This window comes from Ambystoma mexicanum, chromosome 13, assembly GCF_040938575.1.
Source record: "Ambystoma mexicanum isolate Mex_15411 chromosome 13, UKY_AmexF1_1, whole genome shotgun sequence".
In the NCBI taxonomy this organism is placed as follows: domain Eukaryota; kingdom Metazoa; phylum Chordata; class Amphibia; order Caudata; family Ambystomatidae; genus Ambystoma; species Ambystoma mexicanum.
The window spans coordinates 193,879,771-193,903,850 of record NC_090938.1 but is presented as its reverse complement, the minus strand read 5'-3'; the positions used below and the strand labels follow the sequence as shown (position 1 = coordinate 193,903,850).

The window sequence follows — 24,080 nt, the reverse complement described above, 5'->3', positions numbered from 1 at the left end:
CCCTAACTGGCAACTTCCCGCCCACAACACAGGCCTTTAAGGGGGGGGGGGGGGTCATGAAAAAAACATCTAAAACTGTCCACCACTCCCTAGACCTGACCTTTAAATGGAAGGGTGCTGCATGTAATTGATGCGTTGGTTTTTGGGGTTGGGGGAGAAGTGCATGCAAAAGTGAGACCTCCTATCCAACATTGTAAACCAAACTGCTAGTACATGAACATTGCGTACAGGAAAATCTATATTGCATAGCACTGCATATGTAAATTGATTGTGGATTGACCAGGGATGAGTATTCCTTGAATTGAAATGTATAAAGTACAGTAGTGGGATTTGAGTTTTTCCAACAAATGTGTGATTTCTGAAAAAGTAAGTTTAATTGTGAGCTACAGAGAAGGTGGCGTGTGTAGTTTTAGTGTGATCTCCATTACCTGTAATTCAAATAAATATAAATATACTTTCTGTACTGAGACCTGGTTCTTGGCTCATTGGTGGCGCAGAGGGAGGGTCCAAGGGGCATGATATGAATCTTGAATAGGGCTGAACAAAGAATCCATTACACACTGTGTTCTGCAACACCTTCATTTGGGGAGGAAACTCCCTGTGCTGAAGGTGGCCTCTCAAACAGTTACACCACGTCGCCGCCCCCGGCAGATATCCAGGATAGGGACTCCCCTCTGCAGGGCTGGTGTTGCTGGACCTTCAGGATGCCTACTTCCATGCCCATTCATCGAAAGTACAGGAATTGCCAGAGGTTCTTTGTGGGCCAACATCACTTCAAGTTCATGTCCTGCCGTTATGTCTTCCTTCAACACCAAATGTTTTCACCAAACTGCTGGCAGTGGTAAGAGCGGACCTCAGGAGGGAAGGCAGTCCATCTCTTTCCCTACCTGAACAACGGACTCGTCTGAACTCGCTCTGCAGACCAAACATCGGCACATTTATTTTGCAAGTGCAGTCTGTTGCACAGCTTGAGCTTTTCTCTGAATTTGAGAAAGTCCAATGTTTCGATGTCCGTCTCTCAGATTCATCAGGGTAGTCTTGAACACCCTGCCTGGGCAGAGCCTTTCTGCCCAGGGATCGAGTGGCAAACATTTCTCAGATGGGACATGGTCTATCAACCATGGCCTCGGGTGATAGTCATGGGCATTTCCCGACAAGTTGAGGCACACACTGGTTGGATGTGACTTAGCGGACTGGTCTCCCTCTGAGTCTATTACTTCAAATTGGACTTTGATCTGGCTGGGGCCAATAGCCTCAGGCTTTCAGCAACCTTGTCATCAACCTCCGGAAAGATGCCCCAATCTAACCGGATTTGGAGCTGGAAGGATATCCAGTTTAGGGAAGTTGACAACACTGTCAACTTGACGACCCTTTACAGTCCGAGGCCAGAACTTGATATTCTCACTGTTACAGTAAAAATTCCTCCGGGAAGTCCCTTTTCCTCTCTGGAGGCGATGAGTTCCAACCCAAAGGGAATAACTACGCCATATTCATTGAACATGGCTTATTTTTTCAAATGGCCTCAAATGAAGATGGGCATATTCCAGAGGTGAACTGTCTCCTTGGGTGCCCATGAGCACCAACAATGAAGATGAGGGCCCGATCAGCGCTGAGGCCTCGATGCCCGAAGGTGGTGCCCGTCCGCAGCAGTAGACAGTTACCCTTGAGCATGAGGCCAGAACCCATAGGCATGCAGGAGTGTTCCCCTGAGGGAGCCTGATGGTGTGTGGCAATGCGGTGCGGTCACTTCGACGTGGGTGGAACCAAGTCTGAAGCCATCTACGCCTGGGCCATGGTGAAGATGTAAAGCATCTTCAAGCAGAAGTGCTCCATTCTTCCATGGTGGAGTATTGGGTGGGGAAATGGTACCCCAAAGCTCTATTTCCAGGGAATCGCTAGAGCAATTACTCCTCTTCCTCGAGGACAAAGAAGAATGACTAAAACACCCGAGGAGGGAGGCCTCTTGCGATGCGGCTTCCCTTTATTGGCAGAACTGACGTCAGATAGGTGCTCTGTGCGAACTCGACCGAGACTACATGCGTTCACCCAATACCTTGTGGAGTTAGGGATGTGTTTAGCAGCCCTTTCCTGGAGGGCCTTGCGATGTATGGATTGCCAGGACCGCCAATAGTTGATGCAGTAATTCTCCCAGACAGAGGCAGCCCTGGGACTAGGTACCCCTTAGGTGCAACCCAATACAAATACCTTAAGTGAGGCAACAAGTTTTGCAATGGCAGGGGCACATCGAGAGAAGTCCAATTGTCCACTAAAAATAGGTCACTGACCCCCCCAAAAAGAATAGAGGGGGGGGGGGCAAGACTTTGAAGGGCCCTAGAAATTGGTCCTAGAAAACTGTCCTAAAATGTCCTTACTATGTAAATAGTGAAAGCGATTTTGCAAGGCCAAAAAAGCATTCTTGGCCATTCATGCAGGCATAATAGGCAGATATGTGCTTGAAAATATGACTTCGGGGCCTAAGTAAAGTGAGGATGCCCTCAGAGGGACCGAAATGGGGCACATAACTGTCCATTTTGCACCAGCAGAAAGAGGCAGTGATTCTATAAGCATCTGGCAATGGGACCAGATATAGGCTGCTACTCAAAATGCCTAACTATAGGCTGTAAGTAGCTCCTTCAGAATTGGTGTGGAGCAAAGGATACACTGTGACATGGGGTTAACCATCCTCCGTGCTTCAGACCCGCACAAGATGTGGGAGAATAGCAGCAGGCCCAGCAAGGGAGGCGAGCTGCTCGGTGGAGGGGAACGCAATGAGTGACGAGGCGGAGGTAGAAATGAAGCGAGGGCGGTCAAGGTGAGAGCTGATGGCCTCCAAGACTTGCTCGCTACGCCGGGTGCCATCGGGTTCCAGGGCCATACAGGGAATATTTTCAAGGAGGCCTGTATCTTGATTGGCTCTCAGGAATTTACCACTGCAGAGTACACATTAAACGCAACCTCCACAGGTTTAACACACCTTTGTGTTCTAAGGCTCTCAAACCATTAGACATTGTGGTGTTCGACCACATTAACCCCATTATAAGCAATGAAGACTCATCGCCCAAAAAAACAGTTATCCATTCTGTTTGCTAAAGCAGTGCTCAGAATTGGTCGATGGGATTAATGAGTCTCCCATGAAGAGAGCCCACTACTCAAATTTACTCAATGCTCTGGTTTGAAAGAGAAAGAATCAGGGAGGACACACTGTGGCATGCCTTTGTCTGGCACTTAATCTGGTTCCAAAGGCACACAAATATCTAGTCATGGACATCCTGATGTAGTCTGCAAGGGAAACCTAAGCACAGCTGAAAAAGAAGCAGACTATCTGGAAGCATGCGTCACATTTGGACATTCGATCTCTCACATACAGAGCAAACATGCAAGCCTTGGTAACACCAAGCATTCTTGAATTACAGCAATTCTAGGCTATGGGCCTGCAGCCTCTGGCTATTCAGCTATTCTGGGCTATAACTCCCATTAAACCTATCCAGCTTAATCAATAGTGAGCTTTCATGTGAGTCGTACTTACAAACATCTTGAGAGTTGCAGATCGCCGGCCCAAGTTCGAGTCATAGCCATCACAACCACCTTCATGTACATTGTTAGGCGGCCATGTAAAACTAGGGGATTGGAATTCGCATTCAAGTGTATCCAGCTTGTAAGTATTTGCTTCAAAAGGAATACAAAATGAATCTATAACTGGTTATTGAGTAACATGTCAAACCCTTGAGGTGCCCCAGAAAAATAATGCTGGTTAATAGAAGACATAAGTCTTGATCGATGCCTATGCAACCTTTATGAACAAGCTGGGCCTGAAAATCAACACTAAAAAGTCAGCGGTTATGGCATGTGTTGGAAGGAAACGTTCAGCACCAATGAAACCCATGCTATGCGTTGGGGAAACAATCCCTAGAGTTAAGGTGTTCGACTACCTCGGGATTAGTTTCTCAGAGGCCCTAAATGGAAGGGCACATGTGGCAAAGCAATCGGCAAAAATGAGCCAACAGATAGGTGGACTCTTTAGATTTGCGTCAAAAAGTAGAGCCCAGCCTCTTGACGTGATCCTGAAAATTTATGGTGCACAAACTTTGGCAACCACCATGTATGGTGCAGCCATTTGGGGTTTCCAAAACGCGGCTGAAATCCAAGGTAAAGAAAACACATTTTTTAAAAACCTGCTGGGGTTACCGACCAGCGCCCCCGGAATAGCTATTCACAGAGAACTGGGGGCAGAGTTCTGGGAGGATCAGTGGGCGATGGCACCTTTACTTTTTTGGATTCGGCTGTGGGTTAATGAACACGCAACTCTGTGCCATTTTATCTTACGTACTGTGTTGGGCAGATCAGGATGGAAAAAAATCCCATGGTTAGCCTATGTCTCTGCTAAATTGGGGGAAGTTAACCTAAGTGTCCTGTTTCCGCCTGAATCTTTAATCACTAAGCCTGAGGGGGCAGCCTACAAGGTTAAACTGGGAGAAATTGTAGTTAGGAAAAAAACTCTCCTGGGATACACTCAGAAATGTGATTCTTTTCACTCTAGCATCAGCAATCTCTCTGGAATCCAACCATATTTGATCAGGAGCACTTTTAAAACAGATAGGTGGCTGATTACGAGGGCCCGGTTTGATTGTCTTCGGCTACAGGGAAACACACGCAACTGGAAAAGTTTTCCCAGTGATGCCGGCTGCCCAGTCTGTGGCCACAAGCGTGAGGACCTTTTGCATTTGTTGTTCTTTTGCATAGGCTATGCGGGTATCCGCAGAATGACCCTGGTTCCGCCCTCAAGAAAACGGAGATTCGTTCACACAAGGTCGCACTTGAGTTTCTTCTGAGTGCCGAGTCAGTTTTTACATCCTGGGCCCTGTTGACCTTTTTAAAAAGAGCGATGTATTTTAGAAAGAACTTATTAAATATGCAAGGGGGGGTAGTTAGTGCTACTAATTTTTACAATGAACTGTGTACGGGGAAAAGTGGTTGAGTCTTGTTTTATGCTTGATTATAATGTATAACTTTTAAATATCCCCTCCCGATTGGCAAGTAAGTGCCAGTTATTTTTTTATTATTGTAGATTGTGACTTGTAATTTTCGGTATCTACTTTTATCTGTCTTTTATATAATTGGTGTCTTTGTAATGTTGAAAAAGTGTAATTTATCTCTTTTTGTCGTTTAATGGAATTTTTTATAATTCCGAATAAACTTGTTTGATTGTTTGATTGAAGACATAATACCTTTTTTAATGCATGCACATCTGGACAGCCAGGACCTTGCCCCTGTCGTTTTGCCAATACGAATTGAAGGGAAGCATATTAATCTATAGACAACCAACTCACTTTATGTCTCATTGTCTGCTTCAGAGCACATGGGTCCAGCCTTTTATCAGAGTAGATATAGTGGGGACAGTTCAAATCGGAGCTACAGAATTTGCTGGAAATAAAGCTGAATTTTTAAAATGCCAGGCAGACTTAGGAACCACAAGTAGATTTGAAAAATCCTGGAAGTTACCGTATATGTTCTCTATGTGCCAATGGAAATGGCTACTTGGCTTGCACTTGAGCCAGAACTCCGTATTAGAAAGGAAGGTGAAACAGAGCCAGTAAGATGGGGCAACAGCAACTGCAATAGACATAGGCTAGCAACATGGCCGCCACTGTTTGCGAACCTTCAGGAATGTGCAAATAACAAATGACTCTCACTGTCATTTTCAACATTAACATGAACACTCTTAGATTTGTATCACTGGTTCTGCAGCTCATCACGTTTCCCCTGTAAAAATGTGAAAAATGTGCCCCAATTTGCAAATCTTATTCCACAAATTTGGACTGCCTCCATTGTGAGCAAAGAACAGTCCCGCCTGTGCAGTAAATCCTTATCTAAAGGGAGGAGGTTAACGAGGCAAACTCCAGAATGCACTGGAACAACGAAAACCCCCGTTATAAACAGGACTAAGGGAAGTACAACATTAAATATAATGTTTGTTAATGATATTGAGGGTACAGACCTTTGGCAAGTCCACAATCAAGGTGAGGGCATTTATAATGTCAAGCATAGAAACAGAACGGTCTAAAGCTTTGGTACAGTACTGCAGTAGATGCTCGCTTTACTAAAAGATCAACATAAAAAAAAACTGACATTCAATGCACGCTTTCTGATGCCTGCGAGTATTCGACTGAGTGGGATCTCTGGTTGTATGGTCTTGCCATATCAGACAACTTTCATCCAGCCTTGCACTGTTTGGTCTGCCTTTTAGTTCTGGCACTTAGGTGTAGCTTTAGTGCCACCTATGGAGAAAACACTATTGGCATATGGATGCAGATAGGATGTGGGGATTACAGTCTGAATGTTTTTTGTACCCATCAATTGACCCAGCATGGCCATGCTAATCGCCTATGGCCATTCCCACCCATAGCTGCCAAAACACACCACCTCCTGGAAACCATGAGCTATTCCATCGCTCAGTAACATCAATCTATAGACTTTATGGGACTGCCATTGCTCTTTCTAAGGAGTCTTCTGAAAGGTAATGGCATGACGGCAGCTGCAAATCAGCTCCTGGTGTAATACAAATGTCAAAAGCAAGTTGCCCTTCAGCCCCTCGATTTTTAAGTGAGGTTTGGCCTCGAATCTGTTCCCTGGATGGAATTTCTGCTAAAAACTAGCACTGGCAAAGCCAACAGTTTTGCTCTTTTGCAAGACGTTTGGGCAGGCATTTCCCAGGCTATGCCATTATACGCCCAAGTACTCGCGCTAATTCCCAACTGATGCCCTCTCAGGGCTAGGTAACATTGTGGCAGTGCCTGGCAATAGCCTATCCCATGCCTAAAAAATAGAGAATAGAGAAACCGTTTGGATTATCTAATTTGCCTTTTTGCCTGGCACTGAATACCAAGAACTAAACATGAAAGGTGCTTGTGAAAGCTCCAATTTGGGAGAAGACAACCTCGCCTATATGCTATAGGGTTTTGTGTTGTGCGCTGCAGCCATTTGAAAATGTCTTGGCTATATTACTGGATGAGGTGCCACTTACCAGGCAGGGTGGAGGGCATAGATGGAGGCTGCACCAGAGTTTACTGCCAACCCAGAGGGTTCTAAAATTTGGAGTTCCAACGCACAATCAACATAGGGTAAACCACTTCATCCGAAATGTGAACACTATACATTACTGAAGACCCGAAGAGGCTAAACATGTTCTGGAGATTATTAGGCTTCGTGACTGGTTCATATAACTTTAGGACGTCTCAAAGGGAAAAACTCAAACAAGATCCTGGAGAAAATGAGGATGAGCCAAGAGCAAAGGAAGAAAATACTTGCGTTTCAACAAACAGTATGGAGGTTATAGATATGGTTAAAAGATCCTAGGGGAAAAGTACTATAAATCCTCCCAGTTGTTAACGTATGTTCTATTGCACGACTGCAGTGACAAGCGATGAAACCAAGTATTAAGGTGTATTAAATGACTTCTGAACAAATGGAAATCTTGCTTTATTTCCCTAAGAAGAGGTGGAGCAGAGGTGGTCTGCCGTGATGCTGTGCTGGACAGAATCCCAGAGGGCTTCCTCAGTGTTCACTCTTTTGAAGGAGTGGCCTCCCACCGACTCTATTCCCAAGGACTTTTAAGCCCTACAAACCCGCGGAGCGGAGGTAAAGCAGTGGTGGTCTGCCGCAGACCGCAGTGGGGGAAAGCTTCGGTAAGTGTCTGCTATCCTCTAAAGAATTGCTATTCGCCACACACCCTACAACTGCCCCTGCTATCCGAGTACTTCAACTCTCACACAAGGCCCTCCCTCGGTAGATCAGATGGGGAGGTGATAACATCTCCGGATTAAGTTCCCAGTAGAAACAAATTGCAGTGTTTGACAAGAGTGTCTAGTGCCATCAACATTGGGAGCCAGGTAGCGGGTCACCGTGACCAAAGAGACACTAGCCCGGCTGTAATTTTATTTGCAAAATGTCACTTTTAAACTGGCCCCAATCACCTCTGCTACACGTCGTAGAGTCCGCCAGACTCGACCTATGCAGCGCAAGTGTTAGCAAACATGCTCGGAGTCCAGCAATGGAAAACAATGGTGTTTCTGCCCCCTCGCAAAAAAAGGGAAACATTGACTTAAAGAAAAATAAGGTGCTGTCCCAGAGGGATATTTCTGCTTTCTTCACAAATAAAGTTCAACCCCGGCTGTGGCAAAGAAGGGCCTTATTATACTGCCTGCAGATGACCCTAATCCAAGCCCAGGTAGACAATACCTTAAAACAAGACAATACTTCAAACTCTGCCGCAATGGCGGTGGACTCTGATAATGGGTCGTTGCTGAATTTAAGGGCCTAAAACGAAACTCGTTACCAGCGGGGAGTGACTAGCTAGACACGGACTTTAAAGAGGATCTGTCTGGGAGCCCTGACCTAGAGAAACTGGCCACAACTACGGAAGGCCCCTCGGGTACGGAGGAAAGTGACTGATTTTTCTGTGTATGATGTCAACCAGTTGACACGCTGCCTGGCGATTAACCATGAACAAAGTCGCCCAGCTAGCAAAGAGTGCAGACCCCAGGCTCAGAGTTCTCCGGCTCACAAACTAGATGCCCTGTTCTTATCATGCACTAATTTGGCAGAGGTGCAGCGAGAAACAGACCAAATGCTGGGACTTGTGGTGGATATCACCATAGCATCAAACACCAATTGCTTGAGCATAGCCAATCATGAAGGGGGTCGCGGCCACATACCTGAAGTAAAGAACCCCACAAACATGAGTGAAGGGACAATACAAAGGGATAAAATGCCGACTTCCCATCAGGACGAAGCCGCGGTCGTGGATCTGGTTTCTCCGTTTGATCTGTGTCAAACTGTCGTTGTTATGGCCAATTCAAGGGAGCAGGCACTGGAGATTATCGCCATGGAGCAAGCTCTACTAAATGCACCAAATGAACCTGGCAGGTCCAAGCATAAGAAACACGCCACCCACTGACAGATTCCGCAGGGGTCAAAGAGCGTAGCTGCAAACCTGAATTCCAAGAGTAAAGGCGCTGACCGGAAGCCCCCAGGACTATCAGTCGTAAGGCCTGTGGAAATGTAAAATTCACTGTAAACAACGAATTAGCAGATGGTTACTTAAGAGAAGTCGCACTGCGGTGACCCGCTGGACAATTGGGTCCACACATCAGTGTTGAGCCATAGAGACGCTGCCCAGGTGCCACAGTGTGGGGGTCCTCCCGGAACTCATTGACCAAAACACGTCAGCGAACACTACTTCCTGCTTTAAAGCGGCAGGTCTGCTTAAAGACAAACCAATCACAGGAAAACGCTAGCCTTCATACTGGTCCACAGGCTAGGTTAAAAAGTCAATGTGAGCAAGCCCGGCCCTGAGGGTGCAAATGAATGGTACACAATAGCAACCAAGCAGTTCCCTACACCATAAACCAGGAATCACGAAAGGACAGTCGAAACACCTTAAAATTGTGGAAACACAGGCCTTCAGCCTCCATCTCCTTCAATAGGTCGTGGTCACTGAACCCATTACATTTTATACCGGACTTGGATTCGGTAACGACTGAGGATATTGTACACACAGAGCTCCCAAAATACCATAGTGAGACTAACTGGGGATTGGTAACATTTGTCTCACCAATGATAACGGAATGGGACTTCATGAACTTGGTCTGGAAGTTTTTATGCTGGAGTCTGAACTTTTGAGGGAAAAGAGGGTATCATGCAGAGGTGGAGGTGTGCACAAAGAGGGGGTGTATCATGCCACAAATGGGCTCCCACAGTGCCTGTACTCTGTTTGGGACCGAAAACCATATAACCCCGGCTAGAATACAGGGTAGATCGCTGAAAGCCCAAAAGGAGCCGACCAGGTGGTGTCTTTCACAATGCTATCCTGGAACACGCATGGTCACTGTTCCTTTCTGGTAAACCCTGCAGGTAGTTCCGAATTGCAAATGTCTGACCTATTCGTTTTGCAGGAAGCGTGGCCAACTACCCCATTTCACATGGATGGGTTCTCTACAGTTTTTCGGCTATCTACGTCCGTAACTAGGGGGCGCCCTAAAGGGGCTCTATGCATAGGGGCAAAAAATGTGTACACACTCAGACATTACCAGAGAACTAGGGAACATGAGGACCTACTATCAGTGGTCCTGGAGGGCTTCCCATGTACCCAAATAGATACCCTGGTGCTGGGTCTATATGATCCTCCTGGGGAAAAATCCATTTGTGAACTCACTGAGGTTGTCCTCGATACACTTCACTCATGGGTGCGGGCAGGGGATTTCAACAAAAACTTGTTTGCAGGGCTTGCCTTCTCATACTGATATGGGGTTTTGGGGGGGGAAGGGGGATTCTAGCATGGGATGCGATACAGATTGGACTACCATTTTGGCTGAGTTTGATTTAGTTCCGCTCCCCACGGTGGCAACGGGAACAAAATATACTTGGACAAATGGCATCTTCTCTGATGGATTTCATATTTGTGAATGAGAAAGCTGTGATTTGGGCCCCGCTCTACAGACCAAAGCGGTGCCGATGAGTGACCATGTTACACTCGGAACCCTTCGAAATCCTGAAGGAAAACCCAGCAAGAAACTTAAATCAATGAGGAAATAAAAGCTGTGGTAACAGGGATGTGTTACTCACGAAGTACGCATGGGAACTAAAACTTATTGTAACAATCAGTGCGCATGACAAAAGGAACTGGACAGTTCAATTGAAGGGCCATAAACCGCAGCTTCCCTTTGATTATTAGAGACCAAAAGCGCTGGACTAATATGGAGTGCCGAAAAGTGAAGAGGTGTTGAACAATCTCCACAGTGGACATCAAGAGCAGATTGCCCGCAATAAAGCAGGCATATAGGCGGTGGCTTGGTGAATATCGCTATGAAGATAACACTGGAAAATTGAAGTATATTAACAGGATCATCCGAACACATGATTCTGGTCAGTCAGTCCCTTTGCTGCCGAGGATTGGGCCACCCACGTAAAGAAAGGCTACTGGTCACAGGAAACCAGCTCGCCTATCCTTAATGACTGCCCGATGTGGGACACATCCGTTTGGTACCAAGTGCAGGCTGCAGACCTTGGGGCGCTAAGACAGTAAGGCCTGCTAGGGCTACAGGCCCAGACGGGCTATCTACCATCGTATTAAAGCAAGACCCCATTACTTGGGCTGAGATTTTGAAAATGTAATTCTACCTTATTTGCCAAATGAGAATTGTGCCGAGCTCATGGCGAGATTCAATCCTGATCCCCGTTTATAAACAGGGATTCAGGACAGACCCAGGTTGCTATAGGCTATTGGCCATGCTGGACTGCAAATGAAAGATTTTTGCAAGCATCCTACTCAACATTCTCACCCAGTGGTCGGATGAAACCCACCTCCTCGCTAAGCATCACTTCAGCTTCAGAAAGGGCTTTGGGACAAAGCATGTCCTGTGGGTCCTTATGAATCTTATTTCTGACGCGTATAGGTGCCTTGAAACTCTATTATAGGTCTGCTTCATACATTTCAGCTATGCTTTTGACAGTTATTCAATCAAAACTGTGAGATAAGCTGAACGGTGGGGCATCGATCCTGCACTACTTCATTTCATTAGACAACTACACAATAAAACAACGGTATATGTTCGATTATCCCAGGCTGGTTCCCCAACAGTCCACCGAGACAAATGTGGGCTTGAAGAAAGGCTGTGTTTTGGCACCATTTCTGAACAATCTGTACATGTCCGATCTGGATAGTGCACTGTTGGCTGCTCACAACAATCCACCCTAAAACAGTCATGAAGCAGTAAACACCCTCAAATACGCTGACATTGTTATCCTGGACAGAACACCAATAGGACAAAACCCTGCCTGAACCCATTCTTAACTTATGCAGAGGAGAATGGCCCAAGGATAAACATGCAAACAAAAATAATGGTGATTGGTAAAAGGGGACATGCGAGAAATAAATTCAACTGGAAATTGGGGGCAAACTAATTAGATAAAACAAATGCATACAGGTACCTGGGGATCGAGGTAAAAGCCACTTCCTCCTTTGGCCACTTGTATGACTCTGTAAAGACTAAGGTTTGGTCCAGGTGGCTGGTTCTGAAGAGGTACTGAAGAAATCAGCTGGACTGTTGCTGCCTATAAAATGGGGGTCTGTATAAAATTTGGTGGGGGAAGATGCACCTCCTTACTACACTAGAGTGTGGCCCGTGCTGAACGACACTTGTACGTGGCAGTCTCTGCTGCTGCTTATCTTTGGCTTAGGGTAAACCCCATATTGGAGGACAAAAAAGGTCTGCTGTCTCCTCCCCGCTGAATAAAAAGGGTTTGTTGATGAAATATGTACAGCTGACCTGTAGGGTTCTTTTTTTTATAATTGTAACTCGTTTTTATATGCTATCTATGTCACTGCAAACTGGTTCTTTGTGTTTGTATTTTTTCTTTGTTGGATTTGGATATATATGATATGATAGGTTATTTATAACACGCTTAATACCCAGAGGTTTCTAAGCGCAGACCCAGGGATCGTACCTGTGGTGCTCCAGGTCGTCTTGCTTCCAAGGTGAGCACGTTGCCCGTGAGCTATCCTCCCGAGACAATTGTAAAAATTTTATTGTAGAAACTTCTCTTTTTCTTAACATTGGTAGTGTAAAAAGTTGTTTTTCAACTGTATGCACTAGAAGACATTTTTTTTCCTTAAATGTTTAGATTTCAGTGCCTGAAAAAGGTCTTAGTAGACACAAAAACCTAGAAGTCGTTTTTGACTACCATAGTGAAAGCAAAAACAGTTAGTGCTGCCGTGTTTAATAGACTTGTGCACGCTCCCCTTGAATTACCAATAAATCGGGAATCTACAACTATTACAGGATTTCAAATGTTCTCCTATTAAGAACTGGCTGCCATTAGCTTTAGAATTTTGTTGGAGAAAATCAACAAAACGTCATTTACTACCCAGATTCCATGAAGATACTCTTCAAAACCTGAACAGCATCAACTTGAAAATCTCCATCAGTATTCCATCCTACAATCGGGATTCGTCCAGTTTCATGAGCAGTGAGCCGGCCCTGGACACTGCATAATCCTGTAGCATATCCATTGCATTGGTCCTCAAGGCATCAGGTTTTTAAGTACCAAATGAATCGAATTTGGAGTAGCAGGATTAAAAACCGATACAAACACCCACCCACCCACCCACACATACCCACGACACAAGGACTGCAGAAAGGAACAAAGTCCAAATGAAATGATAAGTTGAAACTTTTACAACTTTCGAAATGTTAACGATTTCATGACTGTAGAACAATGTAATACATTGTTCTGTAAAGGTTCTCTTACAAATATACGCAAATAAATACATTTAATATCTGAATACTCTCAGAATAAATCAGCAAAATAGCGCAAAGAAAGTAAGGCAGCTGCGACTTCCAATTAGTATGTCTTCCCATACTCATCTCAAGTTATCTATATTTGATAATGCTGGTATTAAAAAGGATTTTTAGAACATGGCCTGGTGGAGAGATTTTTAGTTGGCCACCCTTGTTGAAACACGGTAACAATGTACAGCAGTTAAGGCTTAGTATCAGGCGAGTGCGAGCATGGCTAGGGGCCCTCAGTGAGTCAACGCAGAATGGCACACAATTCAGCTCAGACAGTCTGTTCAATCAATACAGTTATTAAGGCATGTACAACACTTAAAAATGAAACGGGGAGGTAGTACCATCACACAACGCTATAGTACAAATGTATACAACCACAATTAGGTTTACTTAATAAACATCATCAAATGATACGATATATTTTATTTATATCGCGCTCATACACAGGTGTTTGAGCGCGACAAGTATTGCAGGAAAGTAATGCACATGCAGTGAAATGAGAACAGGCCACGAGCAGAAATCCCTAACTTACCAAGTCCAAACCCCAATATAAATGGGGCCTTCTGCCCAAAAGTCACAGGTTCCGATGCATGTTTCTTACAGGAATGAGTGCTCTTAAAAAGGACGCAATGGGCTTGTGGTTGTGATTAGTTTCAAACTAATTGGAATTTCAATAATTTAACACAAGACAGCTGCATTCTCCTCTCTTACAGACAAATGGCTAACCCCAGGGCGGGATATCCAACCCAGGTTCGACAACTAAAGGTAAGAGGGAGATAAGAGACAAAGGGACCTGTTCCGAATGTTATCCTATGGTGGCCCAGCAGCGCTCTGCCCCTTTAGGACGTTCCCTTCATTGGAGGCTTTCCTCTGAGTAAGGTTCTCTTTAAGGCTGCCCGCGGCTCCTAAAGGGGCGTTTCATTTCCCTTTGTAGGTCTAAAGCCAAGGAGATCGAAATGTATTACTGGTTGTTGAAGGAGATACAGCAGTAAACGCAGGCATCTTAATTTTCATATAAGCTGATAGTGTTTCTCCTACAGGGCGTTCCTTATGGGAGTGATTGTCTCCAAGAGGGGAGTCGCTCCCAGTGATGTCCCACTTGCCCAGGCCCTTAGGGAGGTCTTGCTTAGCAGGCTTACCTCCCTAGCCTCAAAGGGTGTGGCTCCCTTGGGGAGAAGGGACAAATACCCTAGATTTGTTACAAAGCGTGTAATTGCGAAGCTATGCACCTTAAGATTACGCTTCCCTCGCGCAACTTGCTTGTTCAGATGGTCCCAACCAGGCCTCATCATGCTTGTGATGAGATTTTGGTAGGAGGGAAAAGCTAAGAGTATTCTAGACACATTTCAATATACTTTATTCCAGCATTATAGAAGGAGTTCTATCGCCCACCAGCATGCGCACAGAAGGATTCGTGTTGGACCCTTCCATTCGTCTATTCAGTCCTCAGGTACTGCCCACCTGGTCAGATAGAGCCCAGTTTAACTCTTCTAAACTCCACATTTAGATAAATCCTCCCTGATTTCAACTATGGGAACTATCAACCTGCCTGACTTTTATATTGTGCAATCAGCACACCCGACCTTATTTGGAGTTCTGAGGGGACAAAATACATCCCTTTTCCACAGCTAGTGTAACTTTCTAGTTAGTGAGAAGCTAATCTAATGATTTCTACCGATGTTTTGTGAACTTTACACCCAGGCTGCTATCGCAGCTGCACTAAGGGACAAATGGGTCCCCACTGACCTAAAATGGTGGCTGCAATTCTTTTTTACCAACTCTTGAGGACTTGTCCTTTCTTGAGCCTTCTTCTACCTACTTGTGTGGGGCGGTCCTGCTAGGTCTCGTCGTTGGCAGGCTTGCTTGTGAAAGCCCACCAAGGCTCTCTGAGGGCCTGAAAGGACATGAAGTGGGGGAGTTGACCGAAAATCACCTGGTCTTTGTCCTTCAGTGTTTCAGCCTGGTTCCAGTTCGAAGTGATAAACTGGCGGGCCTTTTGGACACAGCAGCCCCCAGATTTGCATGAAGGCTTGAATGAGGATTGGTGAATGGCAACGGTTTTCCTGCATACAAGGCAAGGGAACTGGAGCAGAAAACTAGTCGACCAATAGAAAGAGGATTTTGAAGGATGTCTGCAGCCACCACCAGCGACTGCGGAGTAACCCCTGCTGCTTCAACCTCTTCTTCTCCACAGGGAAGATCTAGATTGGACCTCTTCCTCCCTTGGACTGGTGGGCCAAACCAGTCTCGAGACACTGCATTTTGAGCCATCCCTCAAAGAGCTGCGACCAATTTGGCCTGCAATCTCCCAATACCCTGGTACATTGACCATTTTCCTGTGCATAATCTCCTTGCTTCGGCCGGAACCTTGTAGGCATCCTTCTTGGCCTACAGTGACTCTTTCCTGCTTGGAAACGTCTCCTCTGTGTGACAACTTTCACTGCTCCGAAACCTTTGCAGAGACCAACATGCCAGTATCATGAAGATAGTCTGCTGGGCATCCCATCCGTAGAAGCTGACCGTCTGCTCCCACTAAAAGCTCTTTCAGCCTCCAGGCCAAGAATCTGAACAGAAGCTGCTGTCACCTTACCTTGGGGACCCGCTTCTGACAACCTTGTTCTTCATCAGAAAAGGTACTGTCTCACTCCTAACGGCGTACTCGAGTGCCTGCTGTGTTAATCTGTACTCCTCTTGAGCTTCTTGAGACACTTTGGGGTGGACAATCCAATAATGTTCACCCAGGCCTAAAGGTCATCACACCTTTGGGCTACGATCCATCAAGGGGTCTATCCGACCTCCCTGAACCCGCTTTATACTAAACATTTTACCTACCTGCAAAACTGAAGCATTCTGTTAAACATTTAACAGTGGCTGCCTTCCTTTGTTCTGCCGCCCACTGGCCCTGGACACCCAGTGTCCCAAATGACACTCATCCACAGATAGGGCTGGACCTCTTAAAGTGTAGGCTACCCAGAAGTTACTTACCAGAATCCTGTTTGCATTACATTGTATGGTGTATAGAGAATGGATTTGCTACTCCGACTACTTACCTGTTTATCATCTAAAGTCTACCACTGAACGGATGTCTTATTATATATGTGAATAAGTTTACTTACCTGAAACGCTATAATGTGTTAGTTGCCTTTGTGTTTATAATAAAGAACCCTATTTTGTTATAAAACTGCAGTGTGTAAGTGTATACTTGACTATAAGTGTGCTCTGATGTCTTTGTACTTACCTACATCCCTTCTCCCTCCTAAACTAAGCATGGCTTTTCGACCATTGCTACCAATCCTTTTGGTTAGTTCAGGCCAAACCGAAGAGTTGGAGCCCTGTACATCCAAGAGGGAGTCTTCTACAGTGCTACCACAGGTGGACTGTAGTAAAACTCCCTTACTTTATTATACTCCAATCAGCAGGCAAAGGCCATTTTTCTCTTCTGATCATGCTCGAGTCGTCCGTGCCTTTTGATAACTGATTCAGAAGGTGTTGATGGTCCATAATATCTTAAATCAGCATAATTGAGAAGTCTTATTAGTTCCATTCCATTTTAATGGATGATGGGCAGCAGTAGAACCTGGCCCTTTCCGATCCACCGTGAAGGTTGTCTGTGGGGAGAACCCATTGTCTAGTTTGTTCCAATAGTCCACCACAGTAAAACTACTTAATGGGTTGGGAGATTAGCTGCCACTATTCCATAAATGATGGTAACAGTGCTGTGTCTCAATGGCCCAAAACACAACTTTTAGAACCTCCCCTGATCTTGACCAGAGGAGAAAATGAATGAGAGCGTGTATACTCGAGCGTGACTCGTCTGAGACTGGGATGCTTGTGATGGGCCCTCATCTGTTCAGAACCCGGCTCATCACTCTGCTCCTCATTTTCTCCAAGGACATTTGCCAAAGTTAGAGAACTTTACAAATATTGGCATAATGGAAGCAGAACTCAGCCGTACAAAGATTTTCACTGTCATTCGAAAGCCAGCTTTCAAGCCATCATCACACTCTCCCACTCAGCCCCAGTAATCATAAGGCAGTAGTGGAGTAGAACCACAGAATAATTCAAAACTGGATTAGTTTATGTATGCTAAGTACCCTGGTTATCAGTTTTACCATTTTCAATCAGCACAAGATTCAGCCGTGAAACTTATTTTTGGGGTGTACTATTTTGACAGTGTGCATTGTTAAAAACGGAATCGTCTAGCTGCGGACATGCGAGTCGAAATCAAGATTGGATACGGATGGTCCTAAAATCCCATCGAAAATGTTAGCATTCTCACCAGAGAAATCTGTGATCCTCTGTAGCTCATCTACCAATTTCGCCAGCTACGAATTCAAAAGTAAATTTGATACAGTTTCTCTGTCCCAGTCAACAGGGCCCAGCATGTTCCTCTGGTAGAGATGGGCCTTCCCCAAATCACTCCATTTTTGGTACGCTTTGAAAACCTTCCTCTTCCAATAATTCCATTGTGCAAGCTCTTCGGTCCAAGGATGCTCGTTGATTCTCCTTGTTCTCTTGTGTGCCATGCAACAACAACATTAGTACAGCTAGACCATCTGCCTTCTATGAAAACATGTACAGAGCAGGGACATCTCCACTCAATTACATCATTAACCCTCAGGTATAAAGTAGTACCAGTCCTCATTGGGATATGTCACATTTTTCTTTCCAGACAGTTTAGAGCTAAACATAATGCTATTCCTGTAATCCTCTAGAACTACCACCAAGATTACGCACACTGTCCCACCATATTTTGCCATTTTCTGTCACAATCTGATATCTTTAGGAAAAACAGTATCGGCATCAAAAATTAGGTAGTTCACCTGGATTGCCCACCCTAGGCGTCTTACAAAGGTATTCATAGCAGAAATAATATCCAATTGGTGTTGAAAGGGAGCATAATCCATAAACACAGGCATCACCGATTTCAACAGTATTTGTCATATATCCCTGAATACTCCTTTTTACTTTTTGGCCACCTAAAGGGTTTGTGTGTGGGGAGGTTAACCTCCAGTTCAAAACCACATCAAAAAGGCATTATGTGAATGCAAATTAGCTCAACCGTCAGCCTTTTGGTATAAAAAAAGTCTTGGTTTTACAGGGCAATGCTACTTTATACACTTCTCTATGAACCCAAGACAGACATCTGTCAAGGTTGCAAACTACACACCCGGCTTGCATTTTGGCTAATATGCATACACAATGCATTGCTGATGTGTTTTTGAACCGGGGGAGAACTTCTAGCGGTGGTTACTAGGTGATGTGGCATGTGTGATTTAGTGCAAATGGATTATGCTACTTTCATATTGTAGAAGAAAAACATTTTTCAAGCCTTTCTAAACCACTAACTTTGGAGCATGAGGGATATTTAGTAAACACTAGCAACCACTCAGCTGTGAAGACTATACTGCACTGTTGATCCTTATCAAGTGTGAAGCCTGCTCTGTAATCGCCTGCCGCCTTGCGAAATGTCGTCTTAGGTTGATAACTCTATATATAAAGTGATAGTGTACAAGTGATAATAGTTGAACTGATGGGGGGTGTCAGGATTGTCCAAAGATGGCCTCAGATACGTACCCTGCCTTATTTTAAGCAGACGATGCAGACTTACCGGCTACTACATTACAGGGGTTGGAAATTCAGTGGATCAATTCATGCTTTCCATGCAGAACATGGTTGAGCCCCAATTTCACCTGCGCTGGACCTGAATGCGAATTAGGCTATTCCAGCAGCACTGAATGGGGCCGGGTAATGGGGGTATGCTAATATGGGCAAGCTTACAACAAGTGAACATACGTTTCTAAAAAATTGGCATTACTACACAGGTGCGCCCCCTCAGCCCTGGTTCTTTTGGAATTTGATGTTCTTGCAGTGAGGGTCCTAGCAACACTGAAACCTATTCTTTTCTGGTTAATATTGTGGAAGCAGGAAGTGCTGGAAAAAACTAGAGAAGCCCCGTGTCATGTAATGTCACTGGACAGAGGGAAATCAATTGATTGGCTTCGACATGTTAAAAACAAACATGTAATAGCGGGGGGTAGGGGGAAGGCAACCTATGGGATAATCCTCTGTGTGGGCTCACCAGAATGACGAGAGAAATAAAGCTCGACATGTTTCATAGAGTCAGGGACTTGACGGCTGAGCGATGAAGCTGAACTCGAGCAGGGAATACCTCGCCTTAAATTCATCCGACAAAAAATGTTGGACATAATTTCTACACAATTTGAAAAAACTATGCATGATAGAAATGGGAATCCTCCCAGTGGCTGCTTTCACACAATCTTGGAATAATTTCAACTCGGACCAATGCCAATGTGTGAGCTGTCAAGGCAGAGTATGTTGCATTTTATGTTGTCTTGTGCAAAGAAGAAACACGTATTTTAAACCAATACTAAAAGAAATTGGAATCGGGGACACAGGATCCGCTGTGATGTACCCGTGACAAAATCTTCAACCCTGGTTGTATTTGCAACTGCACGATGTATCCACAGGGCTTTGTTGCCAAAAAGAACTCACTGTCCAACTACCAGCCAAGTACAAGGATGTAACAATAATTGTATGAGGTTGCAAGCAGGGCTCTCAATTTTAGAAATGCATAGTGTCTAGATGGATTTTAAATCACATTACCCTATGTATCTAAAATTATATAATGACTTGAAGGTTTGATACCGAATAGAAGTTTGATGACTGACTATAAAGTAGCACTGCCCTGTAAGAAAAATGTCTCTTCTAAGGCAAAAGGCATGCATTTGGGCTGATTTGGAAACCCACAAGGTCTTGCTGGAACTGGAGGTGAACATCCAGCGATGGTTGCTAGGTGGCGCTGTGGCTCAGATAGGGCAGAGATATGGAAGATCTCTTTTTTTCCTACACCAAGCTACTAGAATATGCTGCACATTGAGATGTGTCAATAGCCTGCATGTTTAGAACTCTAGAAAAGAAAAAAAAGGTTTGTAGTCACCACAGATGCACTTTTTAGTTTTACTTTCTAGGCCAGACTGAGCCCAGTTTAATATGGTCACATAAGCCAGGGTTAAACTAGGAGTGTCAATTGCTTTTATTTTGCAGTGCACATTGTATAGCACTGATGGCTGGGTATTAGAGATCACCCACAACTGAAAATGTCAATACACACATTTAGGAATGTTTAAGATTCAATTGAAAACAGATGCTGCAAAGATGCAGTAAAATAACATGGCACCATTACCTACCCGCGTTTCCTTAACTTCTTCACCACCATCCGGCTCCTCCTGCGTGCAAGAGAAAGTAGACCAATAAAAACACGGGCTTCTAAAAGCACACAACCCCCCCTAACTTATCTTAAGACTTGCAGCATGGACACCCATGCAACTACTTTCCATAGAACAGAGCCAGCCCTTCATAATATTTAGCATCGCCTGAAAAAACCGAAGAGATGCTCATGATGTGCCATCAAACAACTAAAAACTGCAGTGCCCCGAATATCCATACATCTTAATTTGTAAGCATGCTAGAGCAAGTTACATAACCTCTATGGTATTTACAAGCTACTTCTTTGGAAAGTTTACGAGACATGTTACACAGATAGAATAGGTGTGTCCTATACTAAATGTGTTTGATATGGTCTGACTTGCCTAGAACTACTGTTCTTTTTCTGAACAAGGTCTATGTTTGGTCTGTGTACTTTAAAGCATAGTGGTGTGTTTTTATAAATGTGTTTATGACTGACCAGTACTTACTCCAATACCTCTTTTTGCCTACTCTTTATTTATAATGAACCTTTATTTTGTATAATACTTCTGGTTGTGTTTCTATTTAATCCTCAGTATAGCACAGGTTCTATGTACTTTCTTACAGCCCTCTCACCCTCCCAAGATAAGCCTGACTGCTGGGCCTACGCTACCATATACTCAGTCGGTACAGCCTTATGCTAAGAGTGGAGTTTTTTACTCTCAGTTGAATGGTTTTGCTAAGCCCTTAGTTGGACTTCAGAAAAACTGCCCTGACACTGCGACCAACCCCGACTGACTCTTGGATTTTTATCAGTTCTCCATAGCAAGTGGGAACCTTTATCCACACTCACTCAGTCTTTTACTTTGGGAACATTTTTCAACCCCTTTGGTTGCATCTTTCTGGAGATATGCTTTCCACCAACTTCTGGCATCTGCAATTTATTATTGCAGCACACAGGACTTTCGGTGGAGCGTTGCTGGGAGCTGCTTGAGCTGTCCTTGTTATTTTCCTTGTGATAACTGCTGTTAACAAGGACCGGAGAATACTTTTTTATCCTACCCGACTTATTTTATGGAATCAGCACAGCCCCCTTTATGTGGAGTGCTGACGGGCCACATTGTATTCCTTTTTTTTTTTTTTTTTATTTTTATTTGGTTTATTCAAACCTTTAAAAAAACACACACATTACAATCTTCCAGTCTCTCCTTTCAATTACTAGTTCCCTTCAACAATTTAAAACCTCTTAATTTCACACACATAAGCCAGGTTCCTACTCCGTAACAATTTTCTTACTTTTGTAAACCCAGTTTCTCATTCTCTATATCTAAAATATTTTTCAACACTCGAAGGAAATTTATTAGAGCAAATAGAACTGCTCTGTTGTTCCCCTCAAACAGTACCTTCCACCAATCCTCTGTATTCATGAATTGATGCTCGTTGATCAGTTTTCCAAATTGTCTTTCTCTTTGGTGTTCAAAAGCAAGACAACTCATGACTAAGTGTTTGATGGATTCTTTGCTCTTTTTACAGAATCTGCATACTGGATCAATGTTAGCATACTTTGTCCATGTAGCCAAACGTTCTTTCGTTAAGAACAAATTCATTCTGAATTTCATATACAAAGCTCTTGAGTATTGATCCGGTAAGCAGGTTAGATATGTGTGTCGCTGACCGTAGGCTTTTGCTTCCCCCGGTACCTCACACATTAGAGTTGAGTTCGCTCTTAAATCACAGGTTGATATCCAGTCAGTTCTCCAGATTGTCGTTTTAGCCATGACTGGATTCTCTATTAACAATGAGAGATTAATGCCATACTCCTCTAGTAGAGCCTTGCAGAGGACGTTCCAATCAAACAAGGTGGAAGTGATTCTGTCTTTGTCAGACTTATGTAGTAATTCAAATTGCGGCACCGGAGTTTTGACCATCGTTTTTCTATATATACTTAGGAGGTTCCATGTAACTCTTGCTTTGATTGATATGAGCCCTAGCTCATACCGTAGGCATGTTGTTGATGTACCCTTTGGAAGCTGCAAGACACGGGACCAAAAAATGTTTTCTAGAGATTTCCACAAGTCCTCTGCGCAACCAAATGCGTTTTCTCCGCCGTATATAAGTATAGGTACCGCTTTTTGCTCATAAAATAAGATGACTGGTTTTAACGAAAATTTGCCAAATTTTTTATTAATTAATTGCGCCTGGCGCGCCTGGCACGCCAGCTGCCGACACTTGCTTTTTGCAGCAATGGACCACGGTTCGTCTCTTCTGCTGGCGCTAATTTTCATGCCCAGGTAGGTCGAGCTCTTTACGATTTGTAGGTCCTCATTTGCAATTCGTCAGCAAAATTTTCCTTTTTTACCTTTGTTTCCCTGTAGCTTTTCCAAAATCAGAATTTCACTTTTTTCTTTGTTGATTTTAAGGCCGTTTTCTGTTGTATAATGCTCAAGACAATTGAGTTTTCGCTGGAGCCCAATCGGCGTTAAGTCCACCAAAATGAGATCATCAGCATAGGCCAAATATTCTATTGGGGTTCCATAAAGTTTTGGAGGAAAGGTAACTACACCGTTGAACGCTTGCTTTATATCTGAGATAAAGAGATTGAAAATAATTGCTGCTAATGTAGCAATATCAGCAGACAACGTGCCTTTCTCATCCAACCGAATCTTAATAGAAGTGCCTGTGTGTAATTCACGGATTGCATCCACTAGACTCGAAGGATAGTTCCACCTCTTAAGTTTTTCCCACAGCAGTTCCCTGTCTATGCTGTCAAACGCCTGTGACAGGTCTATTAGTGCCGTGTATATTTTTGTGTTTGACTTCAATGCATCCATTTTTAGCAGATTTAGCAGTAGCAAATTTAACCCACATCCTACTCCTTTTACAAAGCCCGCTTGTCTGGGATCTACGTGTTTTGAGGATATGGCCCATTTAAGGAGTTTTTGTTGTAGAAGGCTTGCATAGACTTTCCCCAAAACATCAAGTAGCGCTATAGGCCTATAGTTTCGAGGATTAGTTCGGTCCCCTTTTTTAAAGATAGGTACCACCACCGCATTTTTCCATGACTTCGGGGTTGAACAGTTCTTAATAACCCTTTCGAACAGTGTTACACAGAAGTCTGTCCATAGTTCTGGGTTTTTCTTGAGTGTGAAGTTGGTTAAGCCATCTGGCCCGGGTGCTCTAGAGTCATGCACATTTTTAATTACATTGAGTATGTCAAGACGCTCAAACACCAAATCCCATTTCTTTAGCGCTGTGTATACCCAGACTGTGGAAGATGGATCTTTAGCATATAGATTCGAGTAGAATTCGATCCACTTTTCTTCTAAGACTGCGTTGGCTTGTAGTGCATGTTGAGGCGCCAAGCTGTTGTTTATCAATCTCCAGTACTCAGCCGATTTTTTACCAGACATTTTCTGTAACATAATTTCGGAGTCATTTTGCACCAGAATTGCGGCATGTGATTTGTGCCAATTCCGATATCTTTGTTTAATCATTCGTTTACACTCCATTTTAGTTAAACTGCTT

The 24,080-nt window shown here is 44.1% G+C and overlaps 1 protein-coding gene across 10 annotated transcripts in view; it reads right to left on the bottom strand.

Annotated features, from left to right (window-relative positions):
- PPP1R12B (protein phosphatase 1 regulatory subunit 12B) overlaps positions 1–24,080 on the bottom strand; it is a 1,230,188-nt gene that overhangs the window by 466,955 nt on the left and 739,153 nt on the right. For all 10 annotated transcript variants that reach the window (XM_069633610.1, XM_069633604.1, XM_069633603.1 and 7 more), the window contains one exon: positions 20,558–20,596. In XM_069633610.1, the coding sequence (XP_069489711.1) occupies positions 20,558–20,596 (39 nt within the window). The remainder of the gene's footprint in view (positions 1–20,557; positions 20,597–24,080) is intronic.